The 18,835-nt window shown below is 41.9% G+C and overlaps 1 protein-coding gene across 1 annotated transcript; it reads left to right on the forward strand.

Moving 5' to 3' along the window:
- The first annotated feature begins 3,247 nt into the window (after positions 1–3,247).
- arrb2b (arrestin, beta 2b) lies at positions 3,248–18,529 on the forward strand. Its single transcript, XM_039823378.1, has 11 exons — positions 3,248–3,502; positions 11,809–11,839; positions 11,952–12,012; positions 12,977–13,021; positions 13,126–13,322; positions 14,553–14,680; positions 16,290–16,425; positions 16,530–16,614; positions 17,302–17,374; positions 18,156–18,293; positions 18,398–18,529. Exons 1-11 carry the CDS (start codon positions 3,480–3,482, stop codon positions 18,483–18,485), a joined length of 1,005 nt encoding a protein of 334 aa, XP_039679312.1. The 5' UTR covers positions 3,248–3,479; the 3' UTR covers positions 18,486–18,529.
- The last annotated feature ends 306 nt before the right edge of the window (positions 18,530–18,835 follow it).

The raw sequence follows: 18,835 nt of genomic DNA on the forward strand, positions 1-18,835 counted from the left end.
CATCATAATATGTGAGTACTGGAGGCTTTAGGTTTCTACATCACATTTGTACAAATTGAATAGGCTACTGGACCCCGATTGGCTTCCAAAATAGTTGTGATGTCACAAAATCTGTTTGGTACGTCCAGGTTTTAAACTCAGACCTAAGGTGAGCACAGAGAAATGCCCCCCCCCCCCCTTCAGCAGATGTATTGTGAAAACAAAGTCTCCGTAGGCCTATATATCATTCTGCACAGCGAAGCTTAAACATCACAGTGAAAGAAAAACCCATATTTGACTGGAGGGGGACTTTAAATGAAACTGTTGGGATTAATGCTGAGTTCCAGACACAATTTTTAGCCCGTAAGTTAACGACTTCAAGTCACGACTCACGACTTGGTAGCGTTCCAGGCAAAGTCACGACAAACCCTTCTAGCTAGCATTAGCGTTAGCCATAGATATATGGCGACTACCTACCGTTGACGTTAGCTAGCGCTAGCTGATACTAGCGATTTCTAGTCGGCAACATATTTTGGGCTTCATTTTATAAACTTAACCTGTAGTAGTTACACAATCGTATGTGTATTGTTTTGATTACAACATGCGGAATTACTTTACGTTGCCTATTTATGTCTATTTATTTATATTTCTCGTACTGTTTATCACCGGCATCTGTACAGCATCAACAGGGGTCGCCATTGTTGTTTATGTGTGTGTGACGTCAAAAACTGTAACTGGGAGTACAACGAGAGTAGTAATGCTGCGTTCCAGACATAGTTTTTAGCCCGTAAGTTACTACTTCAAGTCACGACTCACGACTTGGTAGCGTTCCAGGCAAAGTTACCACAAACCCTTCTAGCTAGCGTTAGATAGTGGCTACCTAACGTTGACATTAGCTATCTAGGTTACTTTACGTTGCCTATTTATGTCTATTTATTTCTACTTATCACTGTTAATAAACGGCGTCTGTACAGCATCAAATTGTTGTTTATGTGTGTGTGACGTCAAAAACTGTAACTGGGAGTACAACGATCTGGTACGAGTTCACGGGTAGTATGTTACAGGTTTGACTGCCGTTCCAGGGTTCTTTCACGAGTAGAAGGTTGTGAAAACACGAGTTACGGGCTGCCTGGAACGCAGCATAAATTACGGGTTTGACTGCCGTTCCCAGGGTGCGATCTACGGGGGAGCTAGGGGGAGCTCGGCTCCCCTTAATAAGACATGAAATTTTGGGGGGTCTCTAAAAATATTGACAATGTGTAATTTTGACGTGCAATTTCAGTTTTGTGTAATGTGATCATCGTGGATTATTATGTGTAAAACTGCAAAAATATCATTCATGCATGTCGGCGATTTGAACCTAATTCACTTCAAAAAAGATAACTATGCATGCTATTCTTGTTATGAGCATCAAGGCGTGGCGGCGCTGCGGTGCAAATTCAACTCATGTTTAGTACATGTTAAAAAATATAAACGTTGGAGGCCATTAATCGGCGTGCAAAATCCTTGAAATCCATTCTGCAGTAAGCATATAGCCATGGCAAAAAGAAAACAAGGCAATTTAATTAATTTTGGTTTTACTAAGAAATTGTGTAGCAATGACGTTAATAGCGCGACTAATTCACCTGTTGCAAACCTCCCACCGGGGTGACAACGCAAGAAGCTGAAGAAATAATGTCCTCTCTGGCTGAAGATGGTCCTAACCCTCTTGCTCCTCTCTCTCCCGTTAAATTGGAACAGGCAGCAGTGGAACAGCAGCTTGGGGTGCGTCGCTAAGGTCTAATTGAACGGAGGAATTATGGTAGGCTATTCTTCGGTAGCCTGAGTAACTTTAACCGTTGTTCATGTGAAATCTCAAAAACTGCCTGATGCTTTGTTTATAGACTATTTGTGGCTGGTTGTTTGCTATTTGACCTATCTACTCCTGTCGATAAAGTATGATAGGGTCAAATTTAAATCATGTAGTGCATACACTAGCTGTTATGTATCTTTGTAAGTCATTGTAAGTCGCAAGCGCACTACCCCCCCGCGTGGAAAAAAAGTGGGCTCCCCCGAAGGCCACGGTATAGTTCGAACACTGGCCGTTCCAGGGCACTTTCACGGTAGAAGGTTGTGAAAACACAGGTTACGGGTTGCCTGGAACGCAGCAGTAGTGTAGTGCACTATATATTGGCTATACTGTATATAACCTGCTCTGCTGCCAATCAGTGGTGGAAAGTAACTAGCGATATGTATTTAAAAACTGTACTCAAGATACTTTGATGTTATAACTTTACTTGACTATTTCCATTTTCTGCTACTTTATACTTCTACTCCATTTCAGAGGGAAATTGTAGCCTACAATATTTTTTTACTCAAGGCTACTACACATTTGTTTTGCAGCTATAAGCCGCTTTCCGACCAAGTAGTTACAGGAACGTAGTTATGGGAACAGTCCACTTCTAAACAGTTCTACTAACTACTCTCCCCCAAAACTGGATTTGCCATTTGCATTCGCACTGGCCAAGTGGCCATAGGAACTGGTAGGAGGGGTAAGGGAGTGACGCAAGCACGGCAACGGTCTTTATTATAGCATCGCGCAACAGGCAAACGAAACGACGGGTAAGTTTAACTAGCATTAACAATTAGCTGGCCTGGTTGAATGCGTGAGGTTTGTCTTATGAGTTAGCATACGTAGGCCAGTTGCAACAGACAGCGAAGAATATGTACCGTTTGTGTTTCAGATGTTGATAAGTCACTATGGGTTCCTATGTGGAAAAGGGAAAAGGGAAAGACCCTGCCCTGAAGAAGGAGCTGAAAGAGTTACAGGAACTGCGGTCAGAGGAATTTAATAATCCCCAGTCCAGTCGGAACACGAGAAAAAAAAAAGGGTTCTAGGAACGTTATGTTCTAGGAACTGCAAAAATCCCTCCGGTCGGAAAGGGGCTGTAGTTACTATGTCATTTAAAAATCAGATATTAGAGAAAAGGTTTTTTTATGAATAGAGATTTATGTAACATAACTTTGTTTTTCTTCTTCCCGCTCCCATTATTCATCCCACGACCCCTCAGATTCATGTTTTGACCCTTTGGAGGGGCCCAACCCCTATGTTGGGAACCATCACGTCTCAGTCTATAGCTCCAACTTGAACAGCTGATGACTTATGCTCATAGCACTTTTTTTGTATTTTTTTGCTTTTACTTTGAATACTTTAACTTGAATTTTAAGGAGTAGTTTTCCTAAATGTAGGCTACTTTAGCCACCGCTGTTTACTGTTAGCTAATGCTAGTAGAGTGCATGCATTGGGATTGCAGGTGTATCAAAGTGCCTTGAGTGATTGTCGTGCCCATCATATTACATGTAGGCGTGGTTTTTGTCCCTAAACTGCGGAAACAGACTTATTCCAAAAAGCTGGCAGCAGCAGCAGCAGTAGCAGCAGCAGCACACAGCCTGGACCAGCACTGACAACAGAGCAGCGTAGGCTACATTAGACGTACTAGTGTCCACACAGCACTGAGGAGATGGGGGACAAAACGGGTACCAGGTAAGAGAATCATCCAGTTGGCTAATGTGTGCTGTCACGGGATGGAAATAGAAGACGTAGGCTATACGTTCCGTTAACTCGCGAGGCGAAAAAAGGGAACCTTCCAAACGGACAAATGAAACCTCTGCTGTTTATCGCCGAAATAGCCTATGTGCGAAAGACACTACGAAATTCGAACCACATTCACACGACTCTTTTGCTTCGCCACGGATTTTGGACGACTGGAAGTTGATTTTTTTTTTTTTTCCTTTTAAATATATCAATATTCCAACGACACAGACCATAAAAGTAATGCCGAATTGAAGAGTGGATGCTCACTGAAGTTTACATTCTTGTCCTGTCCTGTATGCAGCTGTTGCGTTTGACTACAAACAAGGCCGCGTCAAATTGCCTTAAAATGTATACATTTTGGAAAGGAGTCTGGCGTAACTTCCTTATATGAGAAAACGAGGCGTATTGGGGGGGTGTTGAACACTAGCAGTAGGGCATGTAGCCGCAGTTGTTGCCTCTCAATAAGCTGATGTCGTTTTTACTTTTACGTGGATGATTATTCAAGTCACATAGGCCTATAGGTACAGTAGGCTATCAAATAGAAAGAAGTCCAACTTTGTTTAACCCGACAGGTGTTTGGCAGGCACCACTTTTATTTACATTTATTTATTGGTTTTTTCAAGGTGCAATTTAACTGACCATCTCGTTGCATAGCGTTACATTGTAACTCTCAGAATTGGCTGATAAAGTAGCTTCTCTTCTACAGTGTTGCATTTTTCAGTGTTGCAACAGTTGAAGTCGGCGTCGGCAAACGTGCGGTCTGTAGACTATTTGTAAGGCAGACCGACTTATTTCTGTGTCTTGTCTGAATTTTTCAATGCAAAGGTCTCAATATAAAAACGATGATTACACGAGAGACAGACAGTGGAGATAAAGGAGAATTTGACAGATATGGTGAAGGTGTCTTCCTATATAGGCTATAGCAGCCCACCACTAGGAGTCGCCAAAGACACAAATAGGCTACTCAAATCACAGGGGCTTTAAAGTGCTCCTATTATGCTTTTGGGCGTTTTCCTTTACCTTTTTATTGTGTTATATATCTTTTGGTGCATGTTATAGGTTTACAAAGTGAAAAAGCCCAAAGTCCTCCCCAAAGGGACTTACCATCTCCAACAGAAACCACTGTTCACAAACTGCTCCAAACAGCTCTGTTGTAGTCCAGCCTTTACTTCAGAGACAAACGTGGTCACTTTGTAACACGTTATAATGCTCGCCTAGCTGCTAGCGTGGCACGCCCTCATGCTCTGCTTCTGACTGGCTAGTAGTCCTTACCTAGCTACTGTCAGGGAACGCCCTCATACTCTGCTCCTGACTGGCTAGTAGTCCTTACCTAGCTACTGTCAGGGAACGCCCTCATACTCTGCTTCTGACTGGCTAGTAGTCCTTACCTAGCTACTGTCAGGGAACGCCCTCATACTCTGCTTCTTATCTAGCTACTGCTCATGTGCGACTCCCAACAAAGATAGGAACAGAAGTTGAGATGTCTCACTCTGTAGCTAAAACAGAAAACTCAACACACAGGGTGAAAAGATGAGCAACAAAAATATGGTGTTTTAAAAAAAAAAAATTAAACCATGTAAACCTATTCTGGCATAACCTCTAAATACAATTATGAACCTGAAGATGAGCATAATATGAGGACTTTAAAGCAGGCGTGTTAAACTCAGTTTCACTAAGGGCCACACTGTAAAATGAGAATCGCATCAAGGGCCAGAGATGTATAGTTTATTGAAATGCTTTTATTTAATCGAAAAATTCAAATATTTTTGACCTCATTATAAAGCCTTCTCACTTACAGTTTGCGGGGTTTTTCCTTCACCCAAGAAGTTACCAAAATGATAACAATTGAAAATAGAAATAGCAATTCAAATCCTCTCTAAATGTGTTGAAGAGGAATTTACCAAACAACCGTAAAACAAGCAGAACATAAACTTGAATATGAGCGCTAATCTCAGTTTTATTCTCCAGAGTCAGGCTCCATCAGGCTCTCCTGGTGATTTATCTAAATATTATTAGGCCTATCTGTTTAACCACTTTTGTCAATTTGGGTTTTATTTACTTGTTGGTCAATGGCCAATTGCAACTTCCCGCTGCCTCAAGACAGCAATACGCCAAGAATGCACCTGAACACACCTCCCTGTGAGACCAGCATGCCCATGGGCGCACAGATGGACGCAAACGTGCCGGGTGCAAGATATGGGCCAAAAAATGAAAATGATTAATCGTTCAGCCCTAGTCCTAATCCTTATCCTGATCCCAGTCCTTTTAATATCTCTTATACCGAGTCGGACCCAATGCTCATTTACTTAAATGTTGATTAAATATGTATCAGAAATATTGAAATAACCGCTGTAGCATACACAAATTTGACACACCTTATATTTCACAAGCTACTTGGCCTACATTAAAAGACAATAATAATGAATTTAATAACAATATAATAGAAAATGGCCTTTTTGTTTTCACAAAAAGAGGGAGTTTTGTACTGAAAGACATACTTTGGAAGCTATAAACTTGATTTGTTTAACCCAGACCGCTTCAGATAAACATTTCACTGACTCTGGAATACATTTTTTGCACAAAATGACGCCTGACTATTGTGTTAGGTTGATTTTAAAGCAGATTTGAAAAAGGAAATGACAAGCCTACCCTTTAATGTGAATCACGTGCTAACCTTGAATAGTCACTTTAACCCTTGCGTTGTCTTCCTGTCGACCATGCAACTTGTCCTCTCAGGTGAAAATTTAAAATTAACCCTTTTTATTTATTTTTTTACGCTTACAAAAAAAAAAAAAAAAACCCTTTTTCTTGCGCTTTTTCCACTCCCACCCGATTCACCACTAACACCAACTCATTACTACTAGTTTTACACTTATTTTTGGAATTCATAATCAAAAAACCTACTTTAAAGGAAATTAAACCTAATTTTTAAAAAAAAAAAAGCTGAAATTGTGAATTACTTGTCACGATTTAGTGGATAATTACAGACTGTCCAAAGCTTAGTCAGGATACTGTTTTGAAACCATTTTCCAAGAGGGTTGTATGGAACCATCTGTGTTATTTATGGGCAATTTGCTTTAAAGATATCCAAATTTCTGACATGGAAACCTTGAAAATGGGTCAAATTTGACCCTTGGATGACAGGAGGGTTAAATTACATGGAATTAGTTTTTGGTTAGTTTTGATAGCTTTAGCACAGAGCGTTGATAATAGCTTATTTGTGTGGAGGTTTGTGCTGAATGATGACCCATTGTGTTTAAAACAGGGAAGGGTTTGATTTAGATTCTTTCTCGTGTTGTGGAAAAATTGCGACATTTTGGAGGCCTGGCTGTTGGATCATGTCCAAATCTTTCAAATCTCTTAACATTTGGTTATTTGGTTTTCATTTTAATTCCACTTGTGGCTAGAACAGCCAGGTTATAGCAGTTAGTTTTGTGAAACTAAGAGTGTGTGAGAGTGTGAACAAGAGAGTGAGAGTGTGAACAACATTTAAATGACATTGAGGGTTACTTTGGCAGGGACATATCCTGTCCTCAGTGCTGACCTCAGTAGTTTTATTATTAAAACATCATGTTTTTGGGCCTTTTTAGGATAAAGGTCGACAGGAAGGGGTTCACACGTCCTGTGTTAAGGAAGTAATGGAAGTTCTTTTTTTGTTGATAATCAGGACGTGCATTTTGTTCTTTGTCCCTGTTTTCTTTCCTCAGAATGTTAAAGGCAGCACATTCCTGGAAAGGCACATGATAATGTTCTTAAAAGTGCAGCAGTGTGCAAAAACTTAAAACTGACATGGCCTCAATGGTCTTGACAACAGCTCTGCTTGTAGGCCAGAAACTAACTTCTTCTACAACAGTGTAAACGATCGGGACATGGTTTTCTTTTTCTGCTACTGTGGTCGGACTGAGCGGCAGATTAGTCTCAACACTTCCTACGAAATACTTTTTCTTGGCATACACGCCACTGGCGCACGGTATTAACTGTATACACTTCACCCTCTTCCTGTTTAGCTTCAGTACGGACACTCTGCTCTTTTCTCTTTGCTTTTGACCCGCTCTGACTGGAGAAGATTTCTCAACTCCGCAACAACCGGCTGCGTGTTAGCTGAATGGAAAACAACTTCTGAATCCACCCAAACTCTGGAAAGCAGAACAAAACAAGTGATTTGACTTAACTGTGTCTTGCTGGATTAATGTTAATGCAAAATACTAAATATAAGATTAAAACGGTACCCTGTAACCCCTAATGTTCTTGTTTTTTAATAATCTTTCAAGTCTAAATGTCTCAAAATGTAATATATTTATTAGGGGTGGTACGGTTCATGAAAAAACACCCGAACCGCTCGGTTCGCTAGTCTCGGTCCGGAGCATGTGTGTACCGCACGGTTCGTCAGTACACTGTTAATGTGCACTAATCTCTTACTGCCGTAGTGTCCACTTTCGACACCTATGTTAAAACACTAACTGGGAATGACGAGCGGGATGGGCTTGACAAACGCAACCCATGGCAGCTGATTGGACGATTGCGTCACATGGGTCTGGCTGGTCCCAAATTTCAAAACAGACTGTCATGGCGGCTCGTTCAGAATACGATCTCATATTTTACTAAAATAGTTCACCGAAACGTGTTTCTGAAAACATTTTAAGCGAGAAATAAGCCATGCAGTTGCTGAATCTGTCTTCATTTCAGATCGACAAAGGTCAGTTTAAAAGATTTTCGTCAGATTTTGAGAGACACCGAGCCGACCGCTCCTCAAGTGGAGTGGGGTGCCGCTGCAGGTCACGTCACGTCACCTGCAGAAATGTCAAGTGGGAGAGAGGCTGCCCAGAGCTGGAGGATGCGCGCCGTCGTTTATAGTCTGGTGTGTGGGAACATTTTGGATTTCACGTTACCTATGATGAAATATAACAATATAGAACTGCCACTGTGTGCACGTTTTGTGCAACATGCATTCAATATGCTAATTTTAGCTATATGCTGAAGTATATTCTGGAGTGTTAAAGAAAAAATAAGAACCGTACTGAGCCGAAAACCGTGACCCTAAAACCGTGATACGAACCGAACCGTGGGTTTTGTGAACCGTACCACCCCTAATATTTATGTATGCACATAGAACCAAGGCAATTTCCTTGTAAGTGGTACTTACTTGGCAATAAATCCTTTTCATTCTTTACACACTTGTCTGTGTACTTAAAACATACCCAAATTGGGGACTCACCATTGGTCTGAAGGCTGATTATTCCGAAACCTGAATAGTTCCATGAACGGAAACACATAGTCCGACAGCCTGTTGTCCTGAAAACCAAAAAGCCCACTGCTCCGAAAGCCTGTTGCTCCTAAAATACACACAAGTTGGAGGTTAGTGACTATTAGTTAGTTAGTTAGTGACTTACGATTTTCCAAACACCTTGCTTAATTTAACAGATAATGCATAAATCATATCATATGACTTTGTATGACTCCTAAAAGACTTTTCAGCTGATATTTAACTTCAGCTCTTCTGTGAACTAAGTTATAATAACGGGCCATCCAACTATTAGGTCTTTGGAATAATGGTCTGTTTGACCAATGGCATGGCAACATAGCTGCAAATATTAATCGATTTACGTGTCAACTATTACATTAATTACCAGCTATATTGATAATCCAATAATCTGTTTGTTTAAGTTCTGAAGATCTGATTCCGGCTTCTTATATCTGAGTATTTTCTAGTTTCTTCACTCCTCTGTGATAGTAAACGGAATATATTTTTGAGTTGTGGACAAAACAAGACATTTGAGGACGTCCTCTTGGGCTTTGGGAAACACTGATCGACATTATTCACCATTTTCTGTCATTTTATAGAGCAAACAATAATCGACAATGACGCTAATCGTTAGTGCCACATGGCACCCAGAAGTTTACCTAAGATGAGTTCCTCAGGGCTCGATTCTCGGGCCTCCTCTGTTGCTCCCACAAAGCCTTATATTTTGCAAAACAACACCAACACTTACCCCAATTATGCTGATTACACTCAAATGTTTATCTTTTAGTGTTATTTCTTTTTTACATGTTCAAAATAAAGCATTCATTCATTCAAATGTACGTACAGCTTTTATTTAAATTTTTCTTTTCTAAATTATTATTTTGTGACGCAAAGCCTGCAAGCTGGCTTACTCTTCTCAACACTCTTTTGATCATGGCGGGGTATTCACTGTATGCCACACTGTTTACCTGTAAGCTATGCTGCTCATATAGCATGGGGGCAGCTGTGGCTCAGGTGGTAGAGCGGTCGTCTGCCAATCAGAAGGTCGCTCTTCGATCCCTGGCCCTGCAGTCCCATGTCCAACTGTCCTTCAACTCTGAATTTCTCCCGATGCTGCGCCATGTGTGTATCCGATGAGCAGGTGGCACCTTGTACAGCAGGCACGGCCACCAGTGTGTGTGTGTGTGTGTGTGAATGTGTGTGAATGGTTCCTGTACTATGTTAAAGCGCTTTGAGTAGTCGTTAAGACTAGAAAAGCGCGATATACTGTAAATACAGCTATTTACATTTGGAAAGACCCACCGCTATCCCGCTGCCACCTGTAAGCTCTGAGTGTACATTCTCCTGGGCAGTTATTATCATCACGAGGGTCAGAGCCTAGATGCCAAATATTAATGCTGTCTATATTCTACATTCACATAATCCATTTCATGGGAGCTTGTCATTTTACTTTTATTTCTATTCCTTCCCATTGTCTTTTTAAATGTAGTTTGTAACGATTTATGTAAAGCATGTTGAGTTGCCTTTTACAGATTGATGATATCTAACACTGTAAGTGAATCAGAGGGTGGAGATTTCCTTAAAGTGAGTTTGGAATAGTTCCTCAAGTGTGTTTCTCTAAAAACATGTTCTCCGTTTAATGCCATTGTTCTTTGTCAAGTGCTTTTGGAGTTTTTCATTGTGATGATTGATGTCTCGGGATCGGGAATGTTCCATGCTGTGTACTGTAATCTAATCAGGCCCACATGGTCCTAGACAGGCCTCTGCTCTGTTCTGCTGCACATCCAGAGACTGTTGAGAGTAAATGCCATCCAGGATCCGTTTTGAGACATGGTGTAAGACACATTTAGTTGTAGTTTACAACCTTCCTGTCCTACAGTTCATTGTACTGCCAGCCTTCACTGCTGCTTTCTAACTGCTCGCTTTGTGTGTTTACATGAAGGACAGGAAATGGTTACACTGTGCTGTGAGTGTGTATTGGAGTGTAATGAGATCCACAGTTTCTACACTCGCAGCTTGTTGTTGTCCTTATAGACCCTCTGACTAACCAGGCCTTATTGTTTCCCTTGTTTACTGTGAAACGCAGGCAATGCTACATGGACAGATATTGTCCGTGTAGTGGTCATGTCATGTTAGTGATCTGTTTGTAGCTTTTAGCAAATCTAGCGTGGTGGCAATGTTCGCAGTATTGGCCAGAGTGTGCGGTCTGTTCATGGTTTTTGGTTAGAAATGGGGAGGTTTGGGGGCATCCTTGGGGCTTGGAGGTTAGGACCATAGACTGTATGTAAAGACGAATGCGTCTCCACCATGGATGTATTTTATTAACTGGATACTGGATCCCAAAATGGCCCGTCAATAATGACGTTTCAACTTGTTTTTATGGCATCAAATAAATAATAAAAACCAAACATCATTTAAGAACTACCTAAAATGACAGACTTATCGCTGGGAAAAATGTATTTGACGTGTACTTCTGATCTATGAGCACTATGGTTAACTGCTCCTCAGATCTCTGCAGGGTAAATCCAGACAGCTAGCTAGACTATTTGTCCAATCTGAGTTTTCTGTTGCACGACTAAAACAACTTTTGAACGTACAAATGTTCCACCAAAACAAGTTCCTTCCCGTGGCTATTTTGCCGAGGCACCGGGGCTCCGTCCAGAGCTTAGCGCCGCCCAAGACGATTGTGATTGGTTTAAAGAAATGCCAATAAACCAGTGCATGTTTTTCTCCCATCCCAGAAATTCTGTGTGGACTAGCCAGACCATCCTCCGCAGCGCTGTGGAGGATGGTCTGGCAATGCGAGACTACTTTTAGTCTATGCATCTAGGCAGCAGTTGCTCGAATATAATGTTGCGGGACATTTCAAACTGAGCTGCATTGAATTTGTGTAGTTCAGAACTGTAGAGAACTAGAGTTCAGCCCAGGTTGCTAATATGCTAGCATTAATAAATGAACTGTGAGTTGCATACACACACTGTTAATAAGATATGCTCTCTCCCTCTTTCAACAGAGTCTTTAAGAAGTCCAGCCCCAACTGCAAGGTAGGATATGCAATAGGTTTGTGTCTCAATGTTTCTTCCTCTCTGGAACATCTCCTCTCGTGGGTTATCCTAATCCCTCAGTTTCCTTTCTGTCTGTCTCTTTCTTCCGCAGGTCACAGTTTACCTAGGGAAGCGAGACTTTGTTGATCACTTAGACCACGTGGATCCAGTCGGTGAGTCCAAATGTGTATATACACACACACACACACACACACACACACACACACACACACACACACACACACACACACACACACACACACACACACACACACACAGAGAGAGTTAGATCAGACTTGAGCTCACAAGACTATCATTCTCATCCAGGACCATCATCATCACCACCCTCCGTATGTAAGAGTCCAATTCCCAAACACGTATACTTAATGGTGCATTTAGAGTCACTTTGAAATTTAGAATAACTAACACATTCTCACTCCCGACTCAAGTCAAATACTGACGCTTGGTCAGGACCCCTTGGCATTAACGTGCTGGGTAAAACCACTTAGTTAGGGTTGGGAAAAGATTGTGGGCTGGGTTAAAAGATGCACGTTTTAAAGCTATAGTGCGCTGCTATTTTAGATTATGAACGTCCGTTACATTCAAGCCATTGCCAACAAAGCTAATTAAGCCCGTCAGCTCCACAAAACTCTCTCTGTATTTCTCGGTGTGGCTATGTTTACGAAATGGTGTCGTCCGGCGACTTGCGCGCGCGGAAACCCTTCACCGCCGAGAAAGGACAACGGCAGCGCTCAGCTTCGGAGACGAAGACGACATCGAAACTACAAGATAATGACCTCTTCTGAAGAGTCCATCATGTTTTGTTTAATCCTCCGTGTCCTCCTTGGCCACTAGCAAATTCGCGGAGGAGGAGTGGGGGTGGTGATGCGAGATCGCCGCAGGCTTGCGTCATGTGGACGCTCCGACAGTTTTGTTGTCATTACATAGAATTCCTCATGGGGGGCGAACAGAAACTACGCACTGTACCTTTAAGTGGAGACCTTACAGGAAAATACATAATTTTTCAATTTTGAGGTTTTGGGCTATTTGAGACTAGTGGGGAAAAAACATCCAACATACACATTTAGGTGTTTATTTTACTGTGTGTGTGTGCGTGTGTGCGTGTGTGTGTTCTAGATGGAGTGCTCCTCGTAGAACCAGAGTATCTGAAAGATCGAAAAGGTAAGAAAGCTCGAAGAGGGATGACGGAGGGACTTGACAGAGGGACTTGAATGACCGGTCCACTGACCACCCCTTTAATCACTCGTCCTCCATCCGTCCTCCAGTGTTTGCGACTCTGACCTGTGCGTTTCGTTACGGCCGGGAGGACCTGGATGTCCTGGGCCTTTCCTTCCGGAAGGATCTGTACGTCAGCACGGTCCAGGTCTTCCCTCCTGCGCAGGAGAAAAAGACGCCTCTGAGCCGGCTGCAGGAGAGGCTGCTGAAGAAGCTGGGTCAGCATGCCTACCCCTTCCACTTCACTGTAAGCCTTCTAAACGCAACAGGTGTGATCTCGCGTTGTGTTATGGAGAGACTAGGGCGTCGTTTCCACTGGGGACACCCCCTTCGCTTTCAAATTGTGAAAATTTTTGACTCTATCAAATGATTCTCTCAACTTTTGGCGATCGGCCCCTATTATAAACAAAAAAGGACGTAAGAAATATTTTTCTTATACATAGTTTAGTACTATTCTTTCTGGCAGACTTTATCATTGTGATCAACTTAAAGTGTTCATATTATGCTCATTTTCAAGTTCATAATTGTATTTAGCGGTTGTACCAGAATAGGTTTATATGGTTTAATTTTCAAAAAACACCATGTTTTTGTTGTACTGCACATTGCTGCAGCTCCTCTTTTCACCTTGTGTGTTGAGCTCTCTGTAGCTAAAACAGAGTGAGGCATCTCACTTTGTTGGGAGTCACACATGCTCAGTAGCTAAGTAAGGACTACTAGCCAGTCAGAAGCAGAGTATGAGGGCGTGCCCTGACAGTACCTAGGTAAGGACTACTAGCCAGTCAGAAGCAGAGTATGAGGGCGTGCCCTGACAGTACCTAGGTAAGGACTACTAGCCAGTCAGGAGCAGAGTATGAGGGCGTGCCCTGACAGTAGCTAGGTAAGGACTACTAGCCAGTCAGAAGCAGAGTATGAGGGCGTGCCACGCTAGCAGCTAGGCGAGCATTATAACGTGTTCCAAAGTGACCACGTTTGTCTCTGAAGTAAAGGCTGGACTACAATAGAGCTGTTTGGAGCAGTTGGTGAACAGTGTTTTCTGTTGGAGATGGTAAGTCCCTTTGGGGGGGACTTTGGGCTTTTTCACTTTGTAAACCTATAACGTGCACAAAAAAGATATATAACACAATAAAGGAAAGGGGAAAAGCCAAAAAGCATAATATGAGCACTTTAATTATTGACCTATCATCATAGTCCCTGAATGTATGTAAAAATGCAGGAAATTGGATTCAAATAGACAGAAGAATTTTGGCCGAGGACCCCCAGACCCCCTGTTTTGTGTGCTCCCCTTTTTATACTTTGACAGTATTTATATAGCACCTCGGTCTGCTTTATAATCAAAAAAGACATGGAAATCTCACTTTTTACAATACAGGACTTCTGGCATAAGATAAGGTAAGTGTATTGTTTAGCTTTACAGTGTTCCATATTACTGTACACCTAGAGCTGCCATTTAGATTTCACTTTGTTTGACGCGTGGCAGATCCCCCAGAACCTGCCTTGCTCAGTAACCCTCCAGCCAGGCGCAGAGGACACCGGGAAGGCGTGTGGTGTGGACTATGAGCTTCGAGCGTTCTGTGCTAAGACTGCGGAGGAGAAGATCCACCAAAGGTTTAACACATTCAGACACCAGCTACCTAACTATCACTCCTAGAGACTACACTGAAAAAAAGTTTCTTCTTTGCCATGACATTCTTTGAAACCAGCCAATAGCCAATATTGTGCACCAGTTTGGAATGGGTTTCCACAGGGTCTTAAAGGATAATAACCCTATTTTCCTATGTGTTTTTTGTGTAAGTGACTGATAGGAACAACAATCTTTGAAATTGGTCCAGTATTAAACATAAATGCGGTAACCGGCAGCTACAGACCAGGCTGCAATGCTATGAGGCAAATGTCAATTTGGTTTTACCGCTGACAGGCTCAGATTATTATTCTAAGTGTCTGACAAGATTATGGAAAGGATCCCTACAGAGACATTTTTAAAACCTCCTTTCTCATTAACCAGAAACCGCTCTGAGGGGGCTAGCGCTAGCGCTAAACCCACCAAACTCCATTTAAAAAAGCAATACATTAAGCGTGTATAGAGCCATCATATTCTCACATGTAAATCAGTAAACTGTGTGTATTTCAACCAAAACTAGAGTTGTGATGGTTGGGAAAAGTGGAAAGACGACCCAAAATGGCTTTTCATAGTTTTTATTTTGTTTGTGTCGACTTTGAATGAAGTGTATTTAATGGTGCTAAAATGACATGATATTGCATGGAGTCTGGTTGCTTTATCGAACGCAATTTTGCGGCTGTTTAAAAAAAAAGATTTTTTTAAAAGGATCTTACTCTTTAACAGAAAGGTTGACCTCCTTAGAAATCCTTTCCATAATGTTGTCAGACACTTAGAATATTAATCTGAGCCTGTCAGTGGAAAAACAAGCACTTTTGTGAAGGTAAATACAAGCTGGACAGTTGCCCTATTAACTTAATTGGGGTTTGTTTCGCCGCTGACAACTGCAGCGATCTCGCTTAATACTGGACCAAATGCTCCTGCAGTGCTTTAGAATGTTGTTTTTTAATTCCGTGGTGTTGTAGTTTTTTCTTTTGTCCAAATATAATTTGCTGTATTACGACTACAAATGAGACCAACATGCAACTTATATTTCAGCCAATCAGCTTTTGTGTTATTGGAGTGTCTTTCGGATTGTACCACAGACATGAAACGGATTGTATTCTTCAGCTATGAGGAAGTGCAAGTTTAGCGATGCTTGGCTTGAAAAAAAAAACTCAATTTAGGGTCTGGTTAAAGCCAGTTGCTGACAGCGTATTTATTACGTATTTTGCTTCTTATGCAAGAAATCGGTTAAACTGGAAACGTTAGGTGTACAGGAGCTGGAGTCTCATTCAAAAAGTGAGAAACTCCAGCAAACGACAGCAGCAGCCAGTTCTGCCAAGTATGTGGCGGCTCCAGCCCGGGCCCCAGCACTACCTCCACACTGCCTAGGCCAGACCCACAACAGCTCTGCAACTTTAAAAATTTTTTTTGAATGATGTCATAAAGGTCTTAAATTTCATTCATAATGGTCTTAAAAAGTCTTAAATTTGACTTGGTGAAACCTGCAGAAACCCTGTCCGTGTACGGCAGTCCCTTTTACTAATACCTATGTTGTTGGTGTGTGGTGTGTCATTTCCATAAACATACATGTATATGAACCTGCTGTGTATGTAGGAACTCTGTGCAACTGGTGATCCGGAAGGTTCAGTACGCTCCCGAGAAGCCAGGTCCACAGCCGATGGTGGAGACCAGTCGCAGCTTCCTGATGTCCGATAGAGCTCTACACCTAGAGGTCTCGCTGGATAAGGAGGTAACACACTCACACGCACGTTTATTTGCTATTTGATGACTGGGATACACACACACACACACACACACACACACACACACTGCTAAGTCTCTGCCTCTTTCCAGCTGTACTACCATGGCGAGCCCATCAGTGTCAACGTCCACGTCACCAACAACTCCACCAAGAGTGTGAAGAGGGTGAAGATATCAGGTAACTCCGCCTGCCCTTACACACTCGCACCCTTGTTTCAATTATTATCACTTTATCAACAACTGATCGGTGTTGTGACCAAGTAACCAAGTCCGCAGCCTGTGGAGGTACGTCTGGTAATGCGAGACCACCCTAACACTTGCATTCAGCAGTCCACTTTGTTCCTGCTTGCGTGGAATTTTTAAATCCAAAAGTGATTACTCGTGGCACAGACGCAGCAATTGTGGTGATCTGGTCCGACTAATGAGGCTTCATCAGGGATATTAGATGTTACGTGTTGCCATAGAAAGGTTTGACTGACAGCCAATCGTCCAATCATGACCATCACATACCGGGGAGTTTTTTGAGTCGTCCAATCATGATTCAAAGTTTGCACTGCTGCCTACTTAGATAGTTGGACAGAAACGTGACGACATTAATTTATATTATTTAATATTTAACAGCTAACATTCAAACGTATATACACGCAAGTCATCCGAGTCATCATGCCTCCAGTCAAGTCAAGCCTCGAGTCATGAAAAGTCATCAAAAAGGTGACTCGCGTCCAACTCACGAAGTCTCAAGTCCACATCTCTGCTTGAGACGACAATGGATTGTTGTTGGAAGCAACAGTTAAAGTCAGGTATTGCATCTTGCATCTACTGTAATCTGGATAAGGGCTAAAGGATTCTCCTCTCTGCCCCTCAGTTCGTCAGTATGCTGACATCTGTCTGTTTTCCACGGCTCAGTACAAGTGTCCAGTTGCCCAGGTTGAAGCAGAGTGAGTTATTTACTATACTGTTATCCTCCTTTTTTTATCCATGCTTCATTCCATTCTTTATTTCCTTGAATCCAATCCAGAAGTATGGGTATTTTTTAAATTTATTTTTTAAATATGGTAATACTATATTGCCCGATATATAACATAAACACATAACATAAACAAAATCTTTCTTTAGAATTGTTACGAATCACCTTGTCGGTGCTCTCTGGTGAACAAACTATGGTAAGGTGAGGAGTTCTTGTTCCTTAACGGCCGACATATACACAGATACTGATACATATCTGCAAGAAGCTTCTATCTATCTATCTATCTATCTATCTATCTATCTATCTATCTATCTATCTATCTATCTATCTATCTATCTATCTATCTATCTATCTATCTATCTATCCCCTATGAGTATGTTGGAACTTCTCAACATTAACAAAGGGGTTCCACAGGGATCCATTTTAGGTCCTGTTCCCTTTACAATCCCTATTAATAACTACAAGCACGTTAATAATTGTCAACTGCATTAGTATGCAGATGAGACTATTTTTGTACACGAAAGCAGACATAATTGACCACTGAAATAAAAGCTACCAACCTATCCTACCAACCTCCTGCTGGTGCTTCTTGCTGTCTTTTGCACTTAAGAATAAACTTCCTTGCGCAATGTCTGTCTGTTTTTATTGCAAGTATGCAGTATATAGCAACAGACATAACAAATGGATCACTGTTTAACCTTTGCCATTATGCTCCTCCCTCCCTGACCTTTACCCCCACCCCAAAACCCCAGTGATCAGGTTTCTCCCAGCTCCACCTCCTGCCAGGTCTACACTCTGACCCCTATGCTGGGAACAAACAGGGAAAAGAGAGGACTGGCCCTGGATGGGAAGCTAAAGCATGAAGACACCAACCTGGCCTCCAGCACCATGTACACACACACACATACATATATTTATACAAACACAAGGGTTTACTTTTTATGCACAGAAGCACCAAAACACTCAAACTGTGCATGTGTCCTATGTGTTGCAGAGTAAAAGAAGGGACCAACAAGGAGACGATGGGGATCCTGGTTTCCTACAGAGTCAAAGTCAAACTGGTGGTGTCTCGTGGAGGGTAGGCGAACACACTCGAGCTCTTCACAGCAATGGCTTCTGATAATGAACAAAGGATTTGCTGTTTTTCTATTCTATTTTCTAATAAAAAGAATAGATCTCAGATATGGTTAAACGTTGACCGACAACCCCGTTAACATTCCCTGATGGGTATATTTATATTACATATCGGCTATTTCTCAGCTTCTTGAGCCGTGTGTAATGTGCACAGCGGTTTGAATTATGTTTTTTTTATATTTTTTATTTGCTCTCACGATCGCTTCCACTGCCAGGGTTGCAACTGAAATAATAGGCTAAAGCAATGGCAGTTTATGGAAAGCACCAGTGTAATTATGGTCAGATGTTGTGCCTGACT

The sequence above is a fragment of the Perca fluviatilis genome, chromosome 14, assembly GCF_010015445.1.
Source record: "Perca fluviatilis chromosome 14, GENO_Pfluv_1.0, whole genome shotgun sequence".
Taxonomy (NCBI): Eukaryota; Metazoa; Chordata; class Actinopteri; order Perciformes; family Percidae; genus Perca; species Perca fluviatilis.

Coding starts and splice junctions, on each gene's coding strand:
- arrb2b (XM_039823378.1), top strand. CDS start 3,480: ATGGGGGACAAAACGGGTACCAG. Junction 16,426..16,529: donor AGGTCTCGCTGGATAAGGAG/GTAACACACTCA, acceptor GCCTCTTTCCAG/CTGTACTACCATGGCGAGCC. Junction 17,375..18,155: donor GTTGCCCAGGTTGAAGCAGA/GTGAGTTATTTA, acceptor CCAAAACCCCAG/TGATCAGGTTTCTCCCAGCT.